General features: G+C 37.3%; 1 protein-coding gene across 11 annotated transcripts in view; it reads left to right on the top strand.

The window, feature by feature from the left end:
* The window catches only part of Boll (boule RNA binding protein), a 129,162-nt gene that overhangs the window by 40,998 nt on the left and 64,937 nt on the right, over nt 1-23,227 (top strand). For 6 of the 11 annotated variants that reach the window (XR_015628851.1, NM_001432509.1, NM_001432518.1 and 3 more), the window contains 3 exon segments: nt 11,611-11,658; nt 12,720-12,848; nt 19,294-19,392. Coding sequence is in view for 10 of the 11 variants with exons in the window: in NM_001432509.1 (NP_001419438.1) it covers nt 11,611-11,658; nt 12,720-12,848; nt 19,294-19,392 (276 nt within the window). In the remaining variant the exon portion in view is untranslated. 11 annotated transcript variants of the gene reach the window in all.

Below are 23,227 nucleotides of genomic sequence, written 5' to 3'. Positions count from 1 at the left end.
ACCCAGGAAAACAAGGACACAATCAAGACCAAACCTAAGAATAATAGGTATAAAAGACAGCAGAGATTCCCAACTTAAAGAGCCAGTAAATATCTTCAACAAAATTATAGAAGAAAACTTCCCTAAACTAAAGAAAGAAATGCCCATGAACATAAAAGAAGCCTACAGAACTCCAAATAGATTGGACCAGAAAAGAAATTCCTCCTGTCACATAATAGTCAAAACAACAAATGCACAAAACAATATTAAAAACAGTAGGGGGAAAAGGTCAAGTAGCATATAAAGGCAGACCTATCAGAATTACACCAGACTTCTCACCAGAGACTATGAAAGCCAGAAGATCCTGAGCGGATGTCATACAGGCCCTAAGAGAACACAAATGCCAGCCCAGGCTACTCTATCTAGCAAAACTCTCAATATAGATGGAGAAATCAAGATATTCCAAAACAAAACCAAATTTACACAATATCTTTTCACAAATCCAACCCTACAAAGGATAATAGATGGGAAACTCCAACAAAAGAAGGGAAACTACACCCTAGAAAAAGCAAGAAAGTAATCATCTTGCTACAAACCCAAAAGAAGATAGCAACACAAACATAATTCCACCTCTAACAACAAAAAATAACAAGAAACAATCACTATTCCTTATTATCTCAACATCAACGGACTTGAGTCCCCAATAGACATAGACTAACAAACTGAATATGTAAACAGGAGCCAGCATTTTGCTGCATACAGGAAACACACCTCAGTGACAAAGACAGACACACACTACCTAACAGTAAAAGACTGGAAAAAAATATTTCCATGCAAATGGTCACAAGAAACAAGCTGGAGTAGCCATTCTAATATCAAATAAAAGTCGACTTTCAACCAAAAGATAAGAAAGGACACTTCATACTCATCAGTGGAAAAATCTACCAAGATCAATTCTCAATTCTGAACAACTGTGCTCCAAATACAAGGGCGCCCACATTCATAAAAGAAACGATACTAAAGCTCAAAACATACGTTGCACCACACACAGTAATAGGCTTCAACTCAACACTCTCATCAATGGACAGATCATGGAATCAAACTAAACAGAAACACATTGAAACTAACAGAAGTTATAAACCAAATGGATTTAACAGACATCTATAGAACATTTAATCCTAAAACAAAAGAATATACCTTCTCAGCACCTCATGGTACCTTCTCAAAAGTTAAACATATAATTGGAGGCAAAATCAGCCTAATAGATACAAGGAGACTGAAATAATCCATGTATCCTCTCAGATCACCATGGAAGTAGGCTGGTCTTCACTAACAAAAATCAACAGAAAACCCACATACGCATGAAAGCTAAAGAACACTGTACTCAAGGCAAAGTTGGTCAAGGAAGAAATAAAGACTTTTTAGAATTTAATGACAATGAAGGCACAATATACCAAAACTTATGTGATGCAATGAAAGCAGTGCTAAGAGGAAAGCTCATAGCCCTGAGTGCCTCCAAAAAGAAATTGGAGAGAGCATACACTGACAATTTGACAGCATACCTGAGAGCTCTACAACAAAAAGAAGCAAATATACCCAAGAGGAGTAGAAGGCAGGAAATAAACTCAGGGCAGAAATCAAACAAGTAGAAACAAAAAGAACTAGACAAAGAATCAACAAAACCAGGAGCTAGTTCTTTGAGAAAATCAACAAGATAGATAAACCCTTAGCCAGCTTAACCAGAGGGCACAGAGACATATCCAAATTAACAAAATGAGAAATGAAAAGGGAAACATAACAAGAGAAACTGAGGAAATCCATAAAAATCATCAGATCCTACTACAAAAGCCAATACTCAATAAAACTGGAAAATCTGGAGGAAAGGGACAATTTTCTAAACAGCAGTTACCGAAGGTAAATCAGGATCAGAGAAACCATCTAAACAGTCCCATAACCCCTAAAGAAATAGAAGCAGTCATTAAAAAAATCTCCCAACCAAAAAAAAAGCCCAGAACAATATGGATTTAGTGCAGAATTCTATCACACTTTTAAAGAAGACCTAATAACAACAATCCTTAAACTTTTCCAAAAAATAAAAACAAAAGGAACACTACCCAATTTGTTCTTTGAAGCTACAGTTACTCTTATACCCAAACCACACAAAGACCCAACAAAGAGAACTTCAGACCAATCTCCCTCATAATGATCAATGCACAATACTCAATAAAATCTCACAAACCGAATTCAAAAACACATCAACACAATCATTCACCATGGTCAAGTAGGCTTCATTCCACGGATGCAAGGATGGTTCAATGGAAGCCCATTTGTGTAATCCACTATATACACAAACTGAAGGAAAAAAAAAACGATCTTTTCATTAGAGGCTGAGAAAGCATTTGACAAAATTCCACACCCCTTCATGATAAACATCTTGGAAAGATCAGGAAATCAAGGCCCATATTTATTCATAGTAAAGGCAAAATACAACAAAACAAGTAGACAACATCAACCTAAATGGAGAGAAACTTGAAGCAATCTCACTAAAATCAGGGACGAGACAAGGCTACCCACTCTCTCCCTACCTATTCAGTATAGTACTCCAAGTCCTAGACAGAGCAATAAGACAATGAAAAGAGGTCAAAGGGAAACAAATTGAAAAGGAAGAAGTCAAAATATCACTATTTGCAGATGATATGGTAGTATACTTAAATGACCCCAAAAATTCCACCAGAGAACTCCTACAACTGATAGACAACTTCAGCAAAGTGTCTGGATATAAAATTAAATCAATAGCCCTCCTCTATTCAAAGGGTAAACAGGCTGAGAAAGAAATTAGAGAAATGACAACCTTCACAATAGCCACAAATAATATAAAATACCTTGGTGTGACTCTAACCAAGAAAGTGAAAGATCTGTATGACAAGAACTTTAAGTCGCTGAAGAAAGAAATCTAAGTTCTCAGAAAATGGGAAGTTCTCCAATGCACATGGATTGGCAGGATTAATCTAGTAAAAATGGCTATCTTGCCAAAAGCAATCTACAGATTCAATGCAATCCCTCATCAAAATTCCAACTCAGTTCTTCATAAAATTAGAGCAATTTTTCAATTCATTTGGAAAAGCAAAAAAACTCAAGATAGCGAAAACTATTCTCAACTATAAAAGAACTTCTGGGGGAACCAACATCCCTGACCTCAAGCTGTATTACAGACCAATAGTGATTAAAACTGTATGGTATTGGTACAGAGACAGACAGGTAGATCAAGGAAATAGAATTGAAGACCCAGAAATGAACCCACATTCCTATGGTCACTTGATCTTTCACAAAGGAACCAAAACCATCCAATGGAAAAAGGGCAGCCTTTTCAACAAATTTTGCTGGCTCAACTGGAGGTCAGCATGTAGAAGAATGCAAATTGACCTGTTCTTATCTCCTGTCCAAGTGGATCAAGGACCTCCACATAAAACCAGATACACTTGAAACTAATAGGAGAGAAAGTGAGGAAGAGCCTCAAACATATAGGCACAGGGGAATATTTCCTAAATAGAACACCAATGTCTCATGCTCTAAGATTAAAAATTGACAAATGGGAGCTAATAAAATTGCAAAGCTTCTATAAGGCAAAGAACACTCTAAATATGGCAAAACGGGAATTAACAGATTAGAAATAGGTCTATATCTATTCAATAGATGTATAATATCTACAAAGAGCCCAAGAAGTTAGACTCCAAAAATTCAAATAACCCTATTAAAAATGGGGTGCAGAGCTAAACAAAGAATTCTCAGTTGAGGAATATCGAATGGCTGAGAAGTACTTAAATGTTCAACATCCTTAGTCATCAGGGAAATGCAAATCAAAACAACCCTGAGATTCCACCTCACGCCAGTCAGAATGGCTAAGATAAACTCAGGTGATAACGGATGCTCGTGAGGATGTGGAGAAAGAAGAACACTCCTCCACTGTTGGTGGGATTGTAAGCTGGTACAACCACTCTGTAAATCATTCTGGAGGTTCCTCAGAAAATTGGACATAGTACTACCTGAGGACCCAGCTATACCACTTCTGGGCATATACCCAAATGACGCTCCAACATATAACAAGGACACGTGTTCCACTATATTCATAGCAGCCTTATTTATAATAGCCAGAAGCTGAAAATAACCCAGATGTCCTTTAACAGAGGAATGGGTACAGAAAATGTGGTACATTTACACAATGGTATACCGCTCAGTTATTAAAAACAATGACTTCATGAAATTCTTAGGCAGATAGATGGAACTAGAAAATATCTCGTGTGAAGTAACCCAGTCACAAAAGAACACACATAGTATGCACTCACTGATAAGTGGCTATTAGCCCAAAAGCTTGAAAAAATTCACAGATCATATGAAGCTCAAGAAGAAGGAAGACCAAGTATGGATGCTTCATTCCTTCTTAGATGGAAGAACAGACTACTCGGGATATACAAGGACAAAGAGTGAAGCAGGGACTGAAGGAAAGGCCATCCAGAGACTGCCCCATCTGGGAATCCATTCCATATGCAGCCATCAAACCCAGTCACTAATTGCTAATTTCAAGAAGTGCTTGCTCACAGGAACCAGATAACGGTGTGTCCTGAGAGGCTCTGCCAGACCCCTACGCATAACAAATGAGGATGCTTGGAGCTAACCATTGGACTGAACTAGTGGACTCCAATGGAGGAGTTAGAGAAAAGAATGAAGGAGCTAAGGGGATTTGCAACCCCGTAGGAAGAACAGCAGTATCAACCAACCAGACCCCACCAGAGCTCCCAGGGACTAAACCACCAACCAGTGAGTACACATGGAGGGACCCATGACTCCAACAACATATGTAGCAGAGGATAGCATTTTCTAGTATCCAAAGGAGGAAAAGCCATTGGTCCTATGAAGACTAGTTTTTCCAATGTAGGGTAATGTGAAGGCATTGAGGTTGATGTGGGTGGGTGGGATTGGGAGCATCCTCATAAAATCAGGGAGAAGGAGGGAAAGGGGGTAACATTTAAAATGTAAATACATAAAATATCAAAAATAAAATTAAAAAAAACAATCTGTGGCAAAATGGCTCCTCCAAAACTTAAATTTTCATAATAAAGAACTGTCAATGATAGTCAGATGGATGGTATCTTAATGAATTCAAAAGAAATACTATAAAAATTATTAATGAGAGGCCTGGAAAGATGTCTTGGCAATTAAAAGTACCTGCTGCTATTGCAGAGAACCTGGGTTCAGTTCCTATCACCCACTTTGGGTAATACACCCCTACTTATTACTCCAGTTTCAGGAGATTCAATGCCACTTTCTGGCCTCCACAGCCAGCACACACTTGTATATACAAGCAAACAGGCACATACACGCATATACACTTTTTAATGATCAATAAAATTACATACAGCAAACATTGAGTGAATTCAAAGATTACAAAATGCTGAATAAAATTAAGATACCAATGAAGAATATAAAAGAAGAATTAAATGAAGCAAAGAAGGAAAATTAAATTGAAATTTTGAAAATCAAAGGCTCAGAAATTCAAATGGAAACATACTTGAACCCTCACAGTAGATTGGACAAGTGAAGATAGAATATTAGAACTTGAAAACAAGGGTTGGGGATTTAGCTCAGTGGTAGACAAGCGCAAGGCCCTGGGTTCAGTCCTCAGCTCTAGAAAAAAAAAGAACTTGAAAACAAGGTAGACAAAGAAATTTTAAAGTACAAACAAAACATACAGAACATTTCTAATAGCAGTGAAATACCAAAAGTAAAAATACATGGACATAGAAGAAGAAAGAAGTATAACTGCTATTCTTTGTACAATATTTTTATTAAGTCTTTGATATTTTCATGCACTGTATTTTAATTATTTGCTACCTCCTCTCCCTGACTCTTCTCATATCTAGCTCCCAACCCACCTGCCCCTACCGCCTCCCCTTGTGTGTTCTCTCTCTCTCTCTCTCTCTCTCTCTCTCTCTCTCTCTCTCTCTCTCTCTCTCCCCCCTCCCTCTGTCCCTCTCTCCCTCTCTTCCTCTTTCCCTCCCTCTTTCTCTCTCTCTGTCCCACTGAGTCACATTTGTGCTGCTCATATACTCATGGGTGTGGAACTATCTGCTGACATGTGGTTGACCTACTGGGAACCATACCCTGAAAGAAAAGAAAAAAAAAAGACTAGCTTTCTCCCAGAAGCCATCAACTCTCAATAGCTCTTCAGTTGAGGAAAGGAATTCATGAGCTCCTCCCAGTTTCATGATAGAATGTTGATTTGCCTGTCTTGTGGCAAGCACAGCTACTGTGAGTTCATAAGTAAACTGGTCTTGTTGTATCCAGTAGAGTGTTTTGCCCCTGTCCTCCTAGACCTCTGGCTCTTAGAAGCTTTTCACCCTTTTCTGTAACAGTCCCTGAGCCTTGGAAGGAGATAGATACAGGTGTCCCATTTGTGACTGAGCATACTACTGAGACATGCTCTGCACTTAGACCAGTTGTTTCTCTATTAACCACTGCCCACTGCACATGTACACAGACACATACACAAATATTTTAAGACCTGAACTAATCTGTATGTAGAAATAAAAACTTGGAAAGTAGTTTGATATGATTCCATTTAGCAGAATTATAGTTATAGGTTCACCCTGGAGGCTTGCGAGCTCCTCAACCATTTATGGTACCTCCTAATATACAGAAAGTAGGTGATGAACATTGTAAAAGAGAAGTCTAGCTGAACAAGTGAATGAATAAAAACCTAATCACCAGGGTGAAGTTTAACAACTGAACTGTCATTTAAATCTGCTAGAAGAAGGAAAACCAGCTCTCTCCAATGCAGTAATATTAGATATATATATCAACCACATGTTTAGGAGTAGTTGACTAACAGACTAAAAATTCTTTGTGTGGATTTGGAAAGGGGAGAGGATCTGGAAAGACTTGAGTGAGGGGAAGAAAAAGATCAAAATATATTTAAATTTTAAAATTGTTTTAATAGTAAAAATAATTAAAAATTAAAAATGTTAATTAGATCAAATACAATATAAAAGGACTACAGAGATGGCTCAGTGGTTATGAGCATTAGTTGCTCTTCCAGAGGGCCACAGTGCATTGCCAGCACCCACATGACAGTTCATACCTATCTGTAACTCCAGTCCTGGAGTATACAATGTTGTATTCTGACTTTTGTGGATACTACACGCACACACGTGATGCATGATGCAAAGATATACATACAGGCAAAACACCCATACACAATAAATAAATGTATTAGTGAATAAGGCAGAGTATCTGGGATATACTGTGCCATCTACCTCTCTATGACCCACACTTATTTCCATGAGGTAGGCTGTGACCCAGTCTTGGGACACACTGAAAGATTGCCATGCATCTCTTCCGCCTGATGGATGGAACCAGCTCAACACTGTTCCTCCTGGCCAGAAGACGGAGAAAGCAGTGCCATGCTTCCACAGCTCCTATTGTCTCTTTTCCTCATCCTTCCCTCCTGAACGCTTGAGCACTCTGTGAACCAGAGGTATTTGTCAATTCTGATCAGAGCCCTACTACCTTATGAAGATCATGTCTACAATAGTCAGCAAAGCAACTAAAGTTACATACTAGTCCCAAGGTGTACCTGCTCAATTAAAATTTTTCCTTAACTCTTTTTTTACACTTGATCTTAGCCAAAAGAAATTTTAAAAATTGTATTTACTTAGAGGCATTCAGAATGTCAACAAAACAGCCACAAATTTTTTTGAAATTACAGAGTGGTATTCAGTTAACAGAACAATTATCTTCCTATAAGCTGCATCAGAGACAACTGAAAAAAAAAACAAAAAGAAAACCAAAAGAAAAAAACAAAGAAGGGGGGAAAACCAAACTACTGTCCCCATATATAACTAATTTGTGCTGTGCACCAACAAGAACCTGCTTATTCCATTCTGTACATGTTACATTTAGGGGTTGCAATACATACACTACTTTATTAGCCATTTGGTAATATCCACATATTTGTAGCAGACCCCATAAAATGCCACCTTATAACACATGGAGGAAAGTGGAAACCCTGAGATTCCCCTTAAGAATGACCTATTCTTGAGTGAGAGACCTTGGAACACTTAGCCCTAAATGGGATGTGTCCATCAAAAACCTCCTTCAGAGTTCAGAGAACTCTGAAGAGGAGGCAGAAAGTGTAAGAACCAGAGGGCATGTAGAACAACAAGAAAACTTCTAAATCAGCATAAGCAAAGCTCATATGAACTCAATAGACACTGAAGCAGCATGCACAGGACCTCCATGGGTCTATAACACATCCTCTGTGAATATATTATGACTTCCAGTTTAGTGTTTTGATGGGATTCCTGAGTTTGTGAACAAATGGGTCTCTCATTCTTCTACCTTCTCTTGGGCTCTTTTTCCTTCTGTTGGTTGGTCATGTCTAAGTTCAATATGATACTTTGTTTTATCTGGTTATATTTTAAGTTGTTATATTTTGGATGGATGGATGGATAGATGGGCACATGGATGGGCAGATGGATGGATGGGCAGATGGATGGGTGAATGAATGAATGAATGAATGAATGAATGAATGCCTAGACACTAGAATAAAGGTTAACAATTAAGCTGTCACTTATACCTGCTGAGAGAGGGGAAATCAGTTTTCTACAATAGATACTAGGTATATCAGATATTTATATTGTTATATCAGGCCTCATGTTCAGGAATAGTTGACCAACATTTGATAGACTTCACAGGTTTTTTTGTTTCTTCTTTGTTTTTGTTTGTTGGGAGATGCTTTTATTTAATTACAGTATGGTGACTTTTTTATTTGGGTGTGTGGTTTTACTTTGTTTTCTCAATTTGATGGGGGTTGTTGCACTGTTTTCTTTGTTTTTTGAGGAAACTTAAAAATTGGGAGGATGGGGAAAGAAGAAAGATCTGGAAGGACTTAGGGGAAAGGAAGAATATGATCAAAATATATTTAGATTTAAAATTTATTTTACTTAATAAAATTTTTAAATGATGTACTCTTAACCAAGTCTTAACACCAATTACAGGGACTATGATACTGCCACTACATCAAGGAGGCATACCATCCCATCCCCCAAGTTTGAATTGCCCCTGCAGATGCCCCACCCTCAAATCAGTCACATGTGATACCCATTGCAATGGCATGTAATTGCTTCTGTCCAATTCATCTTTATTTCTATCAGGTTCCTATTTAGGTACCAATCATGTTTTATGACTTTTCTTGTGAAGAAGTGGACAAACATCTGCTAACCCCAGGTGGGGTGCTAAAGGACAGACCAAAGAAACCGCTAAACCCAAGTCTGGCTTGGTGAGCCCATGAGTTTAACAGTTACTTATACAAGCTTGGGTGGAGGATTACTAGCAGGAGCATGGGTGACTCAAAGGCAACTGCATCACTAAGAAGTTCATCCCAAGATGGATGATAACACACAAAAGCTTCATTACTACTTGCAGGCAACACCATCAGTAAGACTCCTCTTCTGCACCAATTTTTACTGCTTCTGTGATCTTTCAGAGGAGACCCTTGGATAATAACTTTCTGAGCTTCCTGATTCAGTAAGTTTTGTGAGCTTCCTAGCCTTGTAAGTTTTGTTAATATCCTAAGTCATATAGGTCTATCTTCTCCCTCTAGGAGGAACTATTTCAATTCAGAGGAAACAACTACATAATGTTCATGAATCAATAAAATTAATAGTTAAGAGAGCTATTACCAAAAAAGGATTTATAAACTCAGTGTAATTCTCATCAAATTTCCAGTGGCATTCTTCACAGATATAGGAAAGGAAATTCTAGGACCCATAGGAAAATATAAAATACTGCAAATATTCAAAGCAATATTGAGTAAAAGGAGCAATGCAGGAGTCATCCAATGCCTTAGTTTATTTTATAAAACTGTATTAACAGGAATAATAAAATTCTGTCAGAAAATCAACACACAGACCAATGGAATAGCCTGAGAAGGTCTAGAAATAAGTCCAAGAAGCTACTTTTACCTGAGTCTTGACATTGGAAAAACACAGCCTCTTTAATAAGTGGTGCAAAGGAAACTGGATATCGACAAAGAGAATGCTGAAATGGACTAACTGAAAAATGAATCAAGCAGGAGACATATTTAAAATATAAATGACAAAAAAGCAAACAGTCTGGTAAATAAATGGGCAGTAGAAATAAACTGACACTTTTCAGGAGAAAAAACTACAAATAGTCAATAAATGCATGAAACAGAAGGTTCAGACTTACCCATCAGAAAAATACAAATCAAAACTACAGTGAGATTCAATTTCATCAGAGTCAGAATGTCTACTATCAGAAAACAACAATAACAATGCTGGCAACTGTAAAGGAAAGGAACCCTTATTCTCTGTTGGAGAGTATGTGTATTATTAGTGTAGCCACTATGGAAATTGGTGTGGAACTTCTTCTAAAAATAAAACTACCTTATACTTCAACTATGCTACACCATGGAATCTGTCTAGAATTGATCAGCGCATAAAGAAAATGTAGCACATATGTGCATAATGGAGTTTACTTCACCATATAGAAGAATGAAATTATGTCTTTTGCAGGAAACTGGATGGAACGAAGATCAGCATGTTAAAGAAATAATCCAGACCCACAAAAGAAAAGAAAAGGCATATCTTTTAAATCTGCTTAAAAGAACTATGAACTGTGTAGAACAAGGAAAAAGAATTGGGATAGACAGTATAGGGCGATGATGATAAAGTACTTTATATGCCTATATGGAAGTAACACAATGAAACACCTTTGTACAAGTAAATCACACTTTAAAATACTGTAGGAGGAAAATTCTTATGTCTTCAAAGAATTAGACCAGAAAGGACATTAAATGCCATCTTGCTCAAACATAATTTTTTAAGTTAATGTTCAGAAGTAGGGAAGTCTATACTGTAGCTAGTCTATGGTAAAACCAACTCCAGAGAATAACAGCCTCCTTTTCTTGACCTGTACACTGCAAATGCAAAACTAATTCCCTGCATCTCAGTAAAAAGAAAATCCCAATACCTCTTTATGATAAGCAAAAAAACAAAAAGGGATTCTGTATTGATGTATATCCTTAAAAAAATTTTAAAAAGCGAGTTTTTATATTCTTTTGTGACCTGGAGTGTGACTCTCATGCTTGCAAAATATTCACGAGGCCTGTGTTGAATCACCAAAATTACACATAAAAAATAATGTTTTCATATATTCTTGATAAAGTTTCCATATCAAATATATGATTTGTAGATATTTACTCACATTTCATGAGTTAAATTTCACTTCTTTGATGGTATTCTTTATAGCTTTCAAGTTTTAAGTTTTTATGAGGTCCTATTTTTCAACTTTTGTTAGTATTTTTCCTTTGTTAGGTGTATTTGTAAAGCATGACTTTTAAAGCATTGCCTAACTCAGAGTCACAAAGATTTCCACCTTCAGATTCTAATTCTTCTAGGAATTGTACTATTTTAGCTTTTGTGTTTAGGGCTCCAATCATTTTGACTTGGCTTATGTATGTGCTTTGAAAGTTCAACTCTAATCTTTTGTGTGGAAATGTCCGTTCTACCCTTGTTTGTAACTTATGTGAGTGTTGGCTGTTTTTCATTTTAGGCCCCAGCACAGTGTATACCAGGGCAATGGCAGTGGGGGGTTCCCCAGGTAAATATCAACCTCCAGTATCTAATTTTCAGTCTTTCTTTTCACTGTATTTGTATTAAGAATCCCTGAAAACTCAAGTCATGGTAACTAGGTTTATAGCCTTCTTCCTTTATTTATTAGCTATGACTCCTTTAACTGTTACATTTTCATCTCCTCATTTGTAAAATTGATACAGTGATGTTATAGCATTCTAAGTTTTCTTCCATGATTTTTGGAAAGATGAAATGAGATCATGTTTGTGGAAAACATTTTATAAAGAAGTGCTACATAAACATGAAAAAATTGTGCATTTTTAGTATTGGAAATGTTGGCATTTTTCTAGCTTCACTTCAGGTTTTTCTTAGCTTATCTCACACTCCTAAATAAGAACCATTTAGGTATATGAATTGCTTCAGTTTTAATATTAAATTATTAGATTTTATTATAATTTAATTTTACAATTATATTTTATACTTTATTATATATGATTTTATATTATAAATTGTATATGGTTTAAATGTTATATAATTAATAAAGGTAAATTATTAAAGCAAAATATTAAAAACTGTTTCAATATTTTGGAATTTGGGAATATTTACATAGCTATTACTGGTTGAACACTCCTAAAATACAAAATACTATAAAATCTGAAATTATTATTTTCCAAAATTTTTCTAAGAAATAGTATTCCACCAAAAAATATTTAGTGGTATAATTTTACACCTATGTGAAGTTACAAAATTGAAGGTAGACACCACCAATTTAAATATTATTGGACTTATTACTACAATTTTTAATGGTGATATACCTACAACTATTGTCTCTGTTTATGTATGAGGTTCTGAAGCACTTAAAAACATTCACTACTTACCATTAAAAAATATCTATAATAATAATTATATCCTTAATAATATCCATACAGCTGAAATATATGACAACTCAAATTTTCTTGTCTGTTTCTAAGACAATTCTATACTATCCCTGAAAAATAATTTTAGGAAAATAGGCAGCAAATAACATTTTTCATTTTAGGGTAAGTCATTATGGTATATTTGAATAACAATGATCACTTTGTGTTTTAGTCCCCTGCTTCTTCTGCTCCATTCCTATATCTGCAACCTTCTGAGGTTATTTATCAACCAGTAGAGATTGCACAAGATGGAGGCTGTGTCCCTCCTCCACTGTCTCTGATGGAAGCTTCAGTTCCAGAGGTACATGTTTGTCCTTTATGTTTCTCATCTGCTCAGGGTTAGGAGTTCAACCCAAGGTCCTATAGATCTTAGGAAAATGCACAGCAACTAAGCTTCCATTCCCAGCTTCGTGGTAAAGTGATTGGTTATAACTACCTTGTTAATATTTAGACCTTTTTTAATTTGTTGAAGCTCATTATTAAAACTGTTTTCTCTGATTTATTCATATCTACCATTTTTATTCTAAGAGTGTTCCTTTATCCTAGAACTTTTCAGTAACTACTTCTGAATCACATTCCAAGTTTCTTTCAAAGTTTTAATGTGTCACATATTTGCACCTTCTTATTTTCTTATTAGTTTGTACTGTTGCCAATAATTCTGTCAGTTAAAAGCATAGAATCTTTAAACCAATGTAAAATTTAAAAATCTTCCTATAATATAAATCAACTATAAATTACAAATACTATCTTCACTGTCTTTAAGTTATATCCTCGGTGTGTCACTAATAGCGTCATCCATGTGCAAGAACCATGCAGATGAGACGGTATGTTGTCAATCAGCATCTCGCTGAGTGCATTCTTTTGTTCTCTTTCTAGTACTAAAGCTTATAACATAATTTTATCCTGGAACAGTAATTTCCACAGTTAGATCTTAGCGTTGTTACTCTTCATACTTTTACTAGAATTTCTTCATTCTTTGTCTCATCCCCCATTTACTTTTTTGTGTTTCCTATTTTCCAGATTTAGTGAAATGTAATTGAGTAGAAAATTGTACTATAAATATTTATGAACTACATGATACTTTGTAATTGTATATATTCTAAGTTAATTTCCACAGTCAATGTAATTCATCTCTTCATGGGCTTGTTTAGGTTTTTGTTTGTAGTGAAAACATTTACAGTTTCTCAGCAATTTTCAACTTTATAACCCATTCTTATTTCCTCAGTCACCATGCTGTACAGTGACTCTTTATCTATAGGATAGATAGAAAACATCTATCCTATCTGAATCTATAACTCTACCATTTGACCACATCTTCTCAGCTTTCTCCCCACCTGTGAAAAGCACTATCTTAATCTCTGCTTCTGTGAGTTTGATTTTTCAGACCCCACATAGGAGCGTTGAAAAATATTTATTTTTCTGTGCCTGGCTTATTTCAAGGTATAATGTCCTCCAGGTTTATCTGTGATGTCATAACTGACAGAATTTCCTCCTTTTAGTTTAAGACTGTGTTACTCTGCTATAATACTCTACATTATCTCCACCCACTGATGAACACTAAAGCTGACTATTAGCATTGCTATCTGTAAAATAAGAATATAGAATATAGGTCTTTGGGGTTTTGTTGCTTTTGGTTTTTGTTTTGTTTTGTTTTGTTGATACTGAGAAACAAACCCAAGCTTTCTATACTGTTGAGCAAGTATTCTACCACTAAGCTACATTTTCCACTCCTTTGTTATTATGAATAATGCTGCAATGTTCTTAAGAGTTCAGATAAATCTCTGACAAGTTGGCTCATTTCCTTTGCATGTGTGTATCTGTGTGTTACATGTGTATGAATATATGTATGTGATGTGTGTGTATCCAAAAGCACAGATGTGCTGAATCATATAATAGTATTTTTTAGAAACCTAGTACTGTTTTGCATAATAACTACCTTGATTTTTATTCACTCCATATTATCAAAGGGTTCCCTTTTGTCCATATCCTTGCTGGTGATCATCTTAGTTCCTAGTTCACTCTCTCCTTATTATAGGTTCTCCATATTGAGATGCATCAATCAGTACTTAGACTAACCTTCACCCTGTTTCACCTCTGGCAATGTTATTCTGCTAAAAGTCTACAGAGTAGACAGAAAAAGTAATGTAGACATTATATTCCCCTCCATGACTATTAAGCATTATAAAATTAGATCTTTATTTTTACATTGGCCTGAACCTACTGGCCTCTGAGACTCTTTAGGTCATTTTTTCATTGACATCTAGGGAAATCCTTATTCTTGGTGAGTAAAAGCCTCAGAATCCTCTTTTAAGTTTGTCCAAATTATACAGCAGAGGTACACATTATAAATGGTTCGTGATTTGAAACCCATAGACACGTTCGAATTTAATTGATGATGAAATTTCAGAACTTTGTCTTGTGATATTTTCTTGTTTTCTGATTTGCATAGATGTGGGAATAAAGTAAAAAAAATAATTCTTTAAAATCTTTTTTTACAGTCCAGGCTTTATCCTCCTGCAGGTCCACCTTCTGACTGTTCCACATCCCACACCTGCTCCCCCCAACCACTGTCTCCAAGAGGATGTCCCCAGGCATCCTCCCAACCCACCAGCCATCCCCACTCCCTGGGGCCTCAAATCTCTCAAGGGTTAGGTGCATCTTCCCTGACTGAGTTCAGACCCAGAATTCCTCTGCTGTGTATGTGTTGGGGGCCTCATCTCAGCTGGTGTATGCTGCCTGGTTGGTGGTTCAATGTCTGAGAGATCCCAGGGGTCCAGGTTACTTGAGACTACTGGTCTCCCTATAGGATCTCCCTCCTCCTCAGCTTCTTCCAGCTTTTCCCTAATTCAACCACAGAGGTCACCAGCTTCTGTCCATTGGCTGGATGTAAATATCTGCATCTGACTCAGCTGCTTGTTGGGTCTTTCAGAGGGCCCTCATGATAGGTTCCTGTTTGTAAGCACACCATGGCATCAGTAATGGTGTCAGGCCTTGAACTGGATCCCAAGTTGGGCCTGTCACTGGACCTCCTTTTCCTCAGGCTTTTCTCCATTTTTGTCCCTGTAATTACTTCAAGACAGGAACAATTCTGGGTCAGAGTTTTTGACTGTGGGATGGCAACCCCTTCCCTCCATTTTCTGCCCTGCCTTTCTACTGGAGGTGGACACTACAAGTTCCCTCTCCCCATTGTAGGGCATTTCATCTAAAGTTCCTCCCTCTGAGTCTTGAGTATCTCTCACCTCCCAGGTCTCTGGTACGTTCTAGAGGGTCTCCCTACCTCCTACCTCCTGCGGTTGCCTGTTTTCATTCTTTCTGCTGGCCCTCAAGACTTCAGTCCTGTACCCTACCCTCAATACCTGTTTTTACATTAGATTTTCACAAAAATCTACTTTGGGCTTTAACCCATATTTCTAATTATTAGTATGAGGTACTTATGGCCAGTATGTAGTCATTCCTTATTTAATCTAATAAGATTTTTTTCTAAAAGTTATTGCTGTGACTAAGCAGCTTATACTTAATTACATCTGTATTCTTTTATTTTGGTACTGTTTCCAGCAGAATATGTACTCTTACTAATATATAATTTAATAAATAAAATGTAATGGCTTACAAGTTAAGTGGGTTTTTCACATAATTAAAACTTGCAGGGCTTTTATTGTTAATGTTATGTTTAAGTTTCCTAAAAAGAAATCAAATATATGAATGCATTCAGTGATGTGTCTCAATGACCACTTTGAACTTCTACCATGCCTTTACTACTGCAGACTCCCCTTTTCACTCCTTTTTTAACCTTTGACCCAAATTGATAAGACATAATTGCTCACCTAAACATACAAAGCCCAGTACTAGCCTTCCCTTAAGAACACTAATAACAACCTGTAAATACACAGAGTGGAATCTTAACATCACCCGCCATATTGTCCTGCCACGGCTTCTCTGCCTCTCTCTCCTGTCTCTTCCTCCTTTTCGTTCCAGTCTCCTCCCTACTTTTCACTCTTATAATACAACTTTGCTTTCCCTCTCATAAAAATTGAAACCAGTTCATAGAAACCAACATAGCCTCCAACTCCCAACATAAACTTACAGAGGTCCTAATCCAGCTTATGTTTTTCATTTTTCTTTGGTAGCTTGGTCTTGTCCAAGGTTGTTTCTACCTATTAAGCCCTGGAAACCTCCACTTTTATTCCTTTCAGGGATCTCAACTTATACTATGATCTATTTTTCCCCTCTTGTATTTTAAGTCAATTTCTCCATTGGTTCACAACTTTGCCACTTTAGTGTAATTCTTTTTTTCTTTTTCCATTTTTTATTGGATATTTTCATGTCTATATTTCAAATATTATCCCCTTTCCTGGTTTCCCCTCCAGAAACCCCCTATCCCATTTTCCCACGCCCTGCCTCCATGAGGGTTCTCCCCCACCCACTCCCTCCCACCTCCCTGCCCAGGCATTCCTCTACACTGAGGCATCAAGCCTTCACAGGACCAAGGGTTTCTTCTCCCATTGATGCCCAACAAGGCCATCCTCTGCTACTTATGCAGCTGGATCTATGGGTACTCTTTGGTTGGCTTAGTCCCTGGGAGCTCTGGGGGGTCTGTTTGGTTGATATTGTTGTTCTTCCTATGGGGTTGCAAACCCCTTCAGCTCCTTCAGTCCTTTCTCTAACTCCTCCATTAGGGTCCCCATGCTCAGTCCGATGGTTAGCTACAAGCTTCCTCATCTGTATCAGTAAGGCTCTATGAGAGCCTCTCAGGAGACAGGTATATCAGGCTCCTGTCAACAAGCACTTCTTGGCATCAGCAATAGTGATTGGGTTTGATGGCTGCATATGGGATGGATTCCGAGGTGAGGCAGCCTCTGGATAGCCTTTCCTTCAGTTCCTGCTTCACTCTTTTTTCCTGTATTTCCTCCCATGAGTATTTTGTTCCCCCTTCTAAGAAGGACTGAAGCATCCACACTTTGGTCATCCTTCTTCTTGAGCTTCTGTGGTCTGTGAATTGCATCTTGGGTATTCCGAGCTTTTGGGCTAATATATACTTACTTACCAGTGAGTGCATACCATGCGTGTTCTTTTGTGACTGGATTACTTCACTCAGGATGATATTTTCTAGTTCCATCCATTTCCCTATGAATTTCATGAAGTCATTGTTTTTAATAGCTGAGTAGTACTCCATTGTGTAAATGGACCACATTTTCTGTATCCATTATTCCGTTGAAGGATATCTGGGTTGTTTCCAGGTTCTGGCTATTATAAATAAGGCTGCTATGAACATAGTGGAGCCTGTGTACTTGTTATATGTTGGAGCTATACCAGGAGTGGTATAGCTGTGTCCTCAGATAGTACTATGTCCAATTTTCTGAGAAACCTCTAGAATGATTTACAGAGTGGTTGTACCAGCTTGCAATCCCACCAGCAATGGAAGAGTGTTCCTCTTTCTCCACATCCTCTCCAGTATCTGCTCTCACCTGAGTTTTTGATCTTAGCCATTCTGACTGGTGTGAGGTGGAATCTCAGGGTTGTTTTGATTTCCATTTCCCTGATAACTCTGATTCTTAAGGAAATTATTTAACGTCCTCAGTCCTTCCTTCCTTAAGCCTTCAGGAACAATGTACATATTTTATGTCTGTGTAGGACCTGTGTTTGCACACACAGTACTGCCCTCTGCTGGAGTTCCTTTACCAGCTTTTATTTTCCTTTGTGGCTGAACTTTGGCTCCCCAGAATTTCATGTTTGGCTCTTCGATCTTTCACCCTAAATATTCAGTTTGATGTTGTCCTATCCATAATTTTAAAGCCAACCTCATGTTTGATTTTTGTACTGCGGTATCCTAGATAATAGTCACTAGCTACATATAGCAATTGAGCACTTGAAATGGGAAAAAAACAAATCAAGATGCCCTATAAGTAGAAAAAATATATATATATATCATATATATAATCAGGTTTTGAAGACAGGATATTAAAAATATTTAAATTCAATAATTTGATAGTATATTTTAGATATTTTAAATCTATTCATGTGTTGATGGATAACTACATTGATTATATCTCCTTCCTATTATGAATAGACCAACAATAAACATGGGTATGCAAGTATCCCTGTGTAGGTTATAGACTCCCTTAGATAGATGTTCAGGATTTGATATAGCTGAGTCTTCTGGTAATTCTGTATTTAATTTTTTGAGAAGCCTTCATACTAATTTCCATGGTGACAGTACCAGTTTACACTACCACAAACAGAACAAATGATTCCTCTTCCTCCACATCCTTACCAGCATTTATTATCATTTAAATATACTGTTAAAGTATCTGCCTTCTGTTTATTGCTCTCCAGGCTAATTTTTCCCTTCAGCCTATAATTTTCTTTCCAGCTTACCAAATAACTTACATAGGTCTCCCAAAAGAAGTGTCTTCTTACTTACCTCCAATTTAATCACACTGTCCCTCACTGTGTTCCCAGTTCTTTTAAATTGAACATCAGTGCCTCTAGGAAATTTTTGATTACCATCCTCATCAGCTTTCTTAAGTATAATTGAGTGTTCATTTTTCCCCATGCATCATATATATGATTCACAGGATATGTGAAGATTTAGAGTAATTCTGTTTCTTGATCAGACTATAACTTGATTAAACATGGTGAATGAGGTTTTGTATGTGGTGGAAAACATAAGTATTTTAATAAATGAAAGTAACACTTCTTTTTTTATTCTCTCCCCTCTTATTTCCTCACTGCCTCTTTTGTAACAGCCTTATTCTGACCATGGAGTTCAAGCAGCATATCACCAGGTTTATGCTTCAAGTGCCATTGCTATGCCTGCACCTATGATGCAGCCTGAGCCAATTAAAGTAAGGAGTTCATTTTGAGTTTTTCTGTTTTTTTCCATTATGCTCTGGACACTTTTTTCCCATCTATGATCAAAAGTAAAAAATTAGTGAATAATTTTATATGGAGGAAATAAATTCTAAATTAACAATTTCTATTAACTATTTTTGAAGTATTATAAATCCCTCATGGTTAATGTGTTTTATTGTGATATAGAGATACATAAACTTAAGCTTACCATTTTAACATTTTGTGTCTGTAATTATATTCACAGCACTATAAAAATTATCAACACTTCTACCCTTTTTCATCACCTCAAATACAGACTCTGTTCTCATGCCAATGAATCCTCCTTCCCTTTTGATCTCTTCCTTCAGCCCCTGAATCTACTTCTTATGTCTGAGTTTTCTGTCCTAGGTGTAGCACCTAGGACTATCTGTGTCAGTAATACAGCATCTGTATGAAGGTGAAAGAGCTAGTCATCTCCACTTCATGCCTCTCAAGAATATATTTGTGTAGGTCGAATCATTTCTGGTCAAAGAATGTTCTATCACCCAAGTAAACAATCTAATTAGATCCATGTGTATAGTTCCTATATTTTGGTCATCTGCTGTGAAGCAGTACGTTTTCTTCCTTTGTTCTGGGTTTCTTAGGGAAGCTCAGGATCATCATGTTAGAAAACTGGCCTTCATCATAGTAAAGAATTGCAGATTGATTAACTGTTTTGCTGGTGATATGAATTTTTTGTACATCTTAGTTTAATGGAATAAGGAAGTATACTCTGTGGTAAAATGAAGGAGAATAGCTATTTTACACTCCTATTTATGAGCCTGATCCATCGTATGTGTTGAACTCTATCCCCTCATGCCCTGTACCATAACCACTCACTGCTGTGACTACACACAGCATCCCTTTATTTCCTTCTATGAACTGCAGATATGAAATAAAACCCCAAGTTTGAGTTCACATTAAAATCTAAAGTGTTAGTAAGCCTCATTATGGAGGCTTCATTTTCAGTATTGTAAGAAACATCTTCAAAAGCAAACTTCCACTGATATTGGCAGCAGCATCGATAAATGGTAAATCTGGATGCATTGGATATGTATGTGAGAGAAGAAGGGAGGCATAGATAGGCTTAAAATAATTGAAATTGTAGCTTAAATAATAACACAAATAGGAAATATAGTGCCAAATTGTAATAAGATGTTCATTTAAAGTTTGATTTTTCTGCTTAAAGAGTATGCACATGTCTAAGTTGTCTTAGATTTCTAAGTAAGCAACACCAGAAATTGTACATAGAAACCTGTCTTACTCTTTTATTTAGTGATATAGGAATTACACTTTTGTTGAACTTGGAAAAAATTTAATAAATTTTCAAAATCAAACCTGGAATGCAGGACTATTGTATAAGAAGTTTTAAACCTTTTGTGTTTCAATAAAAGGTAGAATTTCCTATGTGTTTTATACCCAAAATTTGTTGGTGGTGCCAAACATTGATCCCAGAGTCTCATATATCTTGGCAAGTACTCTGCCACCAAGGTACTATAATCAAAAATTTCAATGTAGAGTGCCCTGTGCATTACATAATTAATTATTCTTTAGTAATTTAGTGATCTCAGTAAAAAAAAACTGTCACTGGAACAGAAACTCGAGTACTATTCCATAGTTGTGTAGAACACTACAACAGTGCTTCACTTTACAAGTTTTACTGTGGAAAAGAAGATATCCACTTTTGTTTGTACCATATTCATATTATAAACACAGAAATCTTAAATGCAAATGCTGCATTATTAGAGACCTCTTTTTTTCTAAGTCATATTAAACCAACTTAAAAATATTAGTTGGCACTTGAAATATCAGCTGTGTTCTTCCTATGTAAATTTTTCCTGGAAACATTAGTATCTTTTTTTTTTTTTTTAGTTAGAGTCTTTTGATTCTTTTGTTTTTGTAAGTATGGGTCACTTTTACAACTGATGAGAAGACTTGTGTTCTAGTTTCATTTCTGTTGCTACAATAAAATACTTGAGCAAAAACCAGTTTAGGGAAGAAAGGGTACATTTGACATATACAATTTCAAGTTACAGTCCATTGCTATGAGGAAGACAAAGCAGGAACAGCTAGTTAGTTATATGACACAGTCAAAAGCAAAGAGATAATAAGCATATCCTTGGTGCTCAGCTAACTTTCTTCCCTCTTGTACAGTTAAAGGATAAGCCCCTAAAGTGTGTCACCCACAATGGGTTGGGTCTTCCAGCATCAATAACAACCAAAGAGATCTCTCATAGACATACCCGCCAACCAGCCTGATTATGTAGAATTCCTAAGCAATTCTAGGTAGTATCAAATTGGCACTTAAAACTAACCAGCGCAGTGATCAATGGTTACTGGGCCGATGTTCTTTCTATTGCTATGATAAAATACCCTGACAAAGGACACTTAAAGAGAAATTGGTTTATTGGGCTTACAGTTGCATGTTATGGCCCATCATTTCAGGGAAGTCAGTTCAGAAACTTAAGCAACTTTTCACATCACATCCACTATTAAGAATAAATAGAGAACAATTGCATCCTTACATTCTATTTGTTTAGTACCCCTGACCAGGCAATGGTGCTACCCACAGTAGGCTAGGTAAGATAATAACCAAGACATTCCCCCAAACATGCCCAAAGGCCCACCTGATGTCGGCAATCCCTGATTGAGAATTCCTTCTCAGGTGATTTTGGGATATTTCAAGTTGACATTCCAAATCATCACAGGTACCAAGTCAGTCTTGGTAGTAAAAGTTCTGATATACTACTGCACAGTTGGGTAACTATGAGTCATAGCAATGTAACTTTTATAAGCTAGAAGAAAAACATTTGGATGCTTTCACCATTTGGAAAACTGAAGTATGTGAGCTAGAGAGATAAGATCAGGGGGTTAAGAGCATATACTGTTCTTGCAGAGGAACCAGTTTTGGTTACCAGTACCCACAGTGGATAGTTTACTCTTTTGAAAGACAGTATAGGAGTTAGAGGAAGGAATCCTGAGACGGCAGAGCAGAAGAGACCACCAACACTGCCCACCCCTGCCCACATCCCTGGCCCAAGAGGAAACTGTATACGGCCTCTGGGTTCCAGTAGATAAGGGCACAGGAGCAGCAGGTCCCCTGCGTCTGAGACACCTCCGGAACCTGAAGGGACCGACTGGATAAACAGTTCTCTGCACCCAAATCCCGTGGGAGGGAGAGCTAAACCTTCAGAGAGGCAGACATGCCACGGAAACCAGAAGAGACTACACTCTGCCCACATCTCTGACTCCAGAGGAAAACACCAAACGCCATCTGGGACTCTGGTGCACGGGGGCTCCTGGAAAGGGCGGCGCAGGTCCTACTGGTTGCTGCCCCCATGGAGAGCTCATAAGCAACACCCCACGAGCAAACTTGAGCCTCGGGACCACAGGTAAGACCAACTTTTCTGCTCCAAGCGACCTGCCTGGTGAACTCCAGACAAAGGCCCACAGGAACAGCTGAAGACCTGTAGATAGAAAAACTACACGCCCGAAAGCAGAACACTCTGTCCCCATAACTGGCTGAAAGAAAACAGGAAAACAGGTCTACAGCACTCCTGACACACAGGCTTATAGGACAGTCTAGCCACTGTCAGAAATAGCAGAACAAAGTAACACTAGAGATAATCTGATGGCGAGAGGCAAGCGCAGGAACCCAAGCAACAGAAACCAAGACTACATGGCATCATCGGAGCCCAATTCTCCCACCAAAGCAAACATGGAATATCCAAACACACCAGAAAAGCAAGATCTAGATTCAAAATCATATTTGATCATGATGCTGGAGGACTTCAAGAAAGACATGAAGAA

Source organism: Rattus norvegicus, chromosome 9 (genome assembly GCF_021556685.1).
Source record: "Rattus norvegicus strain SHRSP/BbbUtx chromosome 9, alternate assembly SHRSP_T2T, whole genome shotgun sequence".
NCBI lineage: Eukaryota > Metazoa > Chordata > Mammalia > Rodentia > Muridae > Rattus > Rattus norvegicus.
The sequence above is the reverse complement of the archived record's forward strand: the minus strand, read 5'-3'. Positions and strand labels throughout refer to the sequence as shown.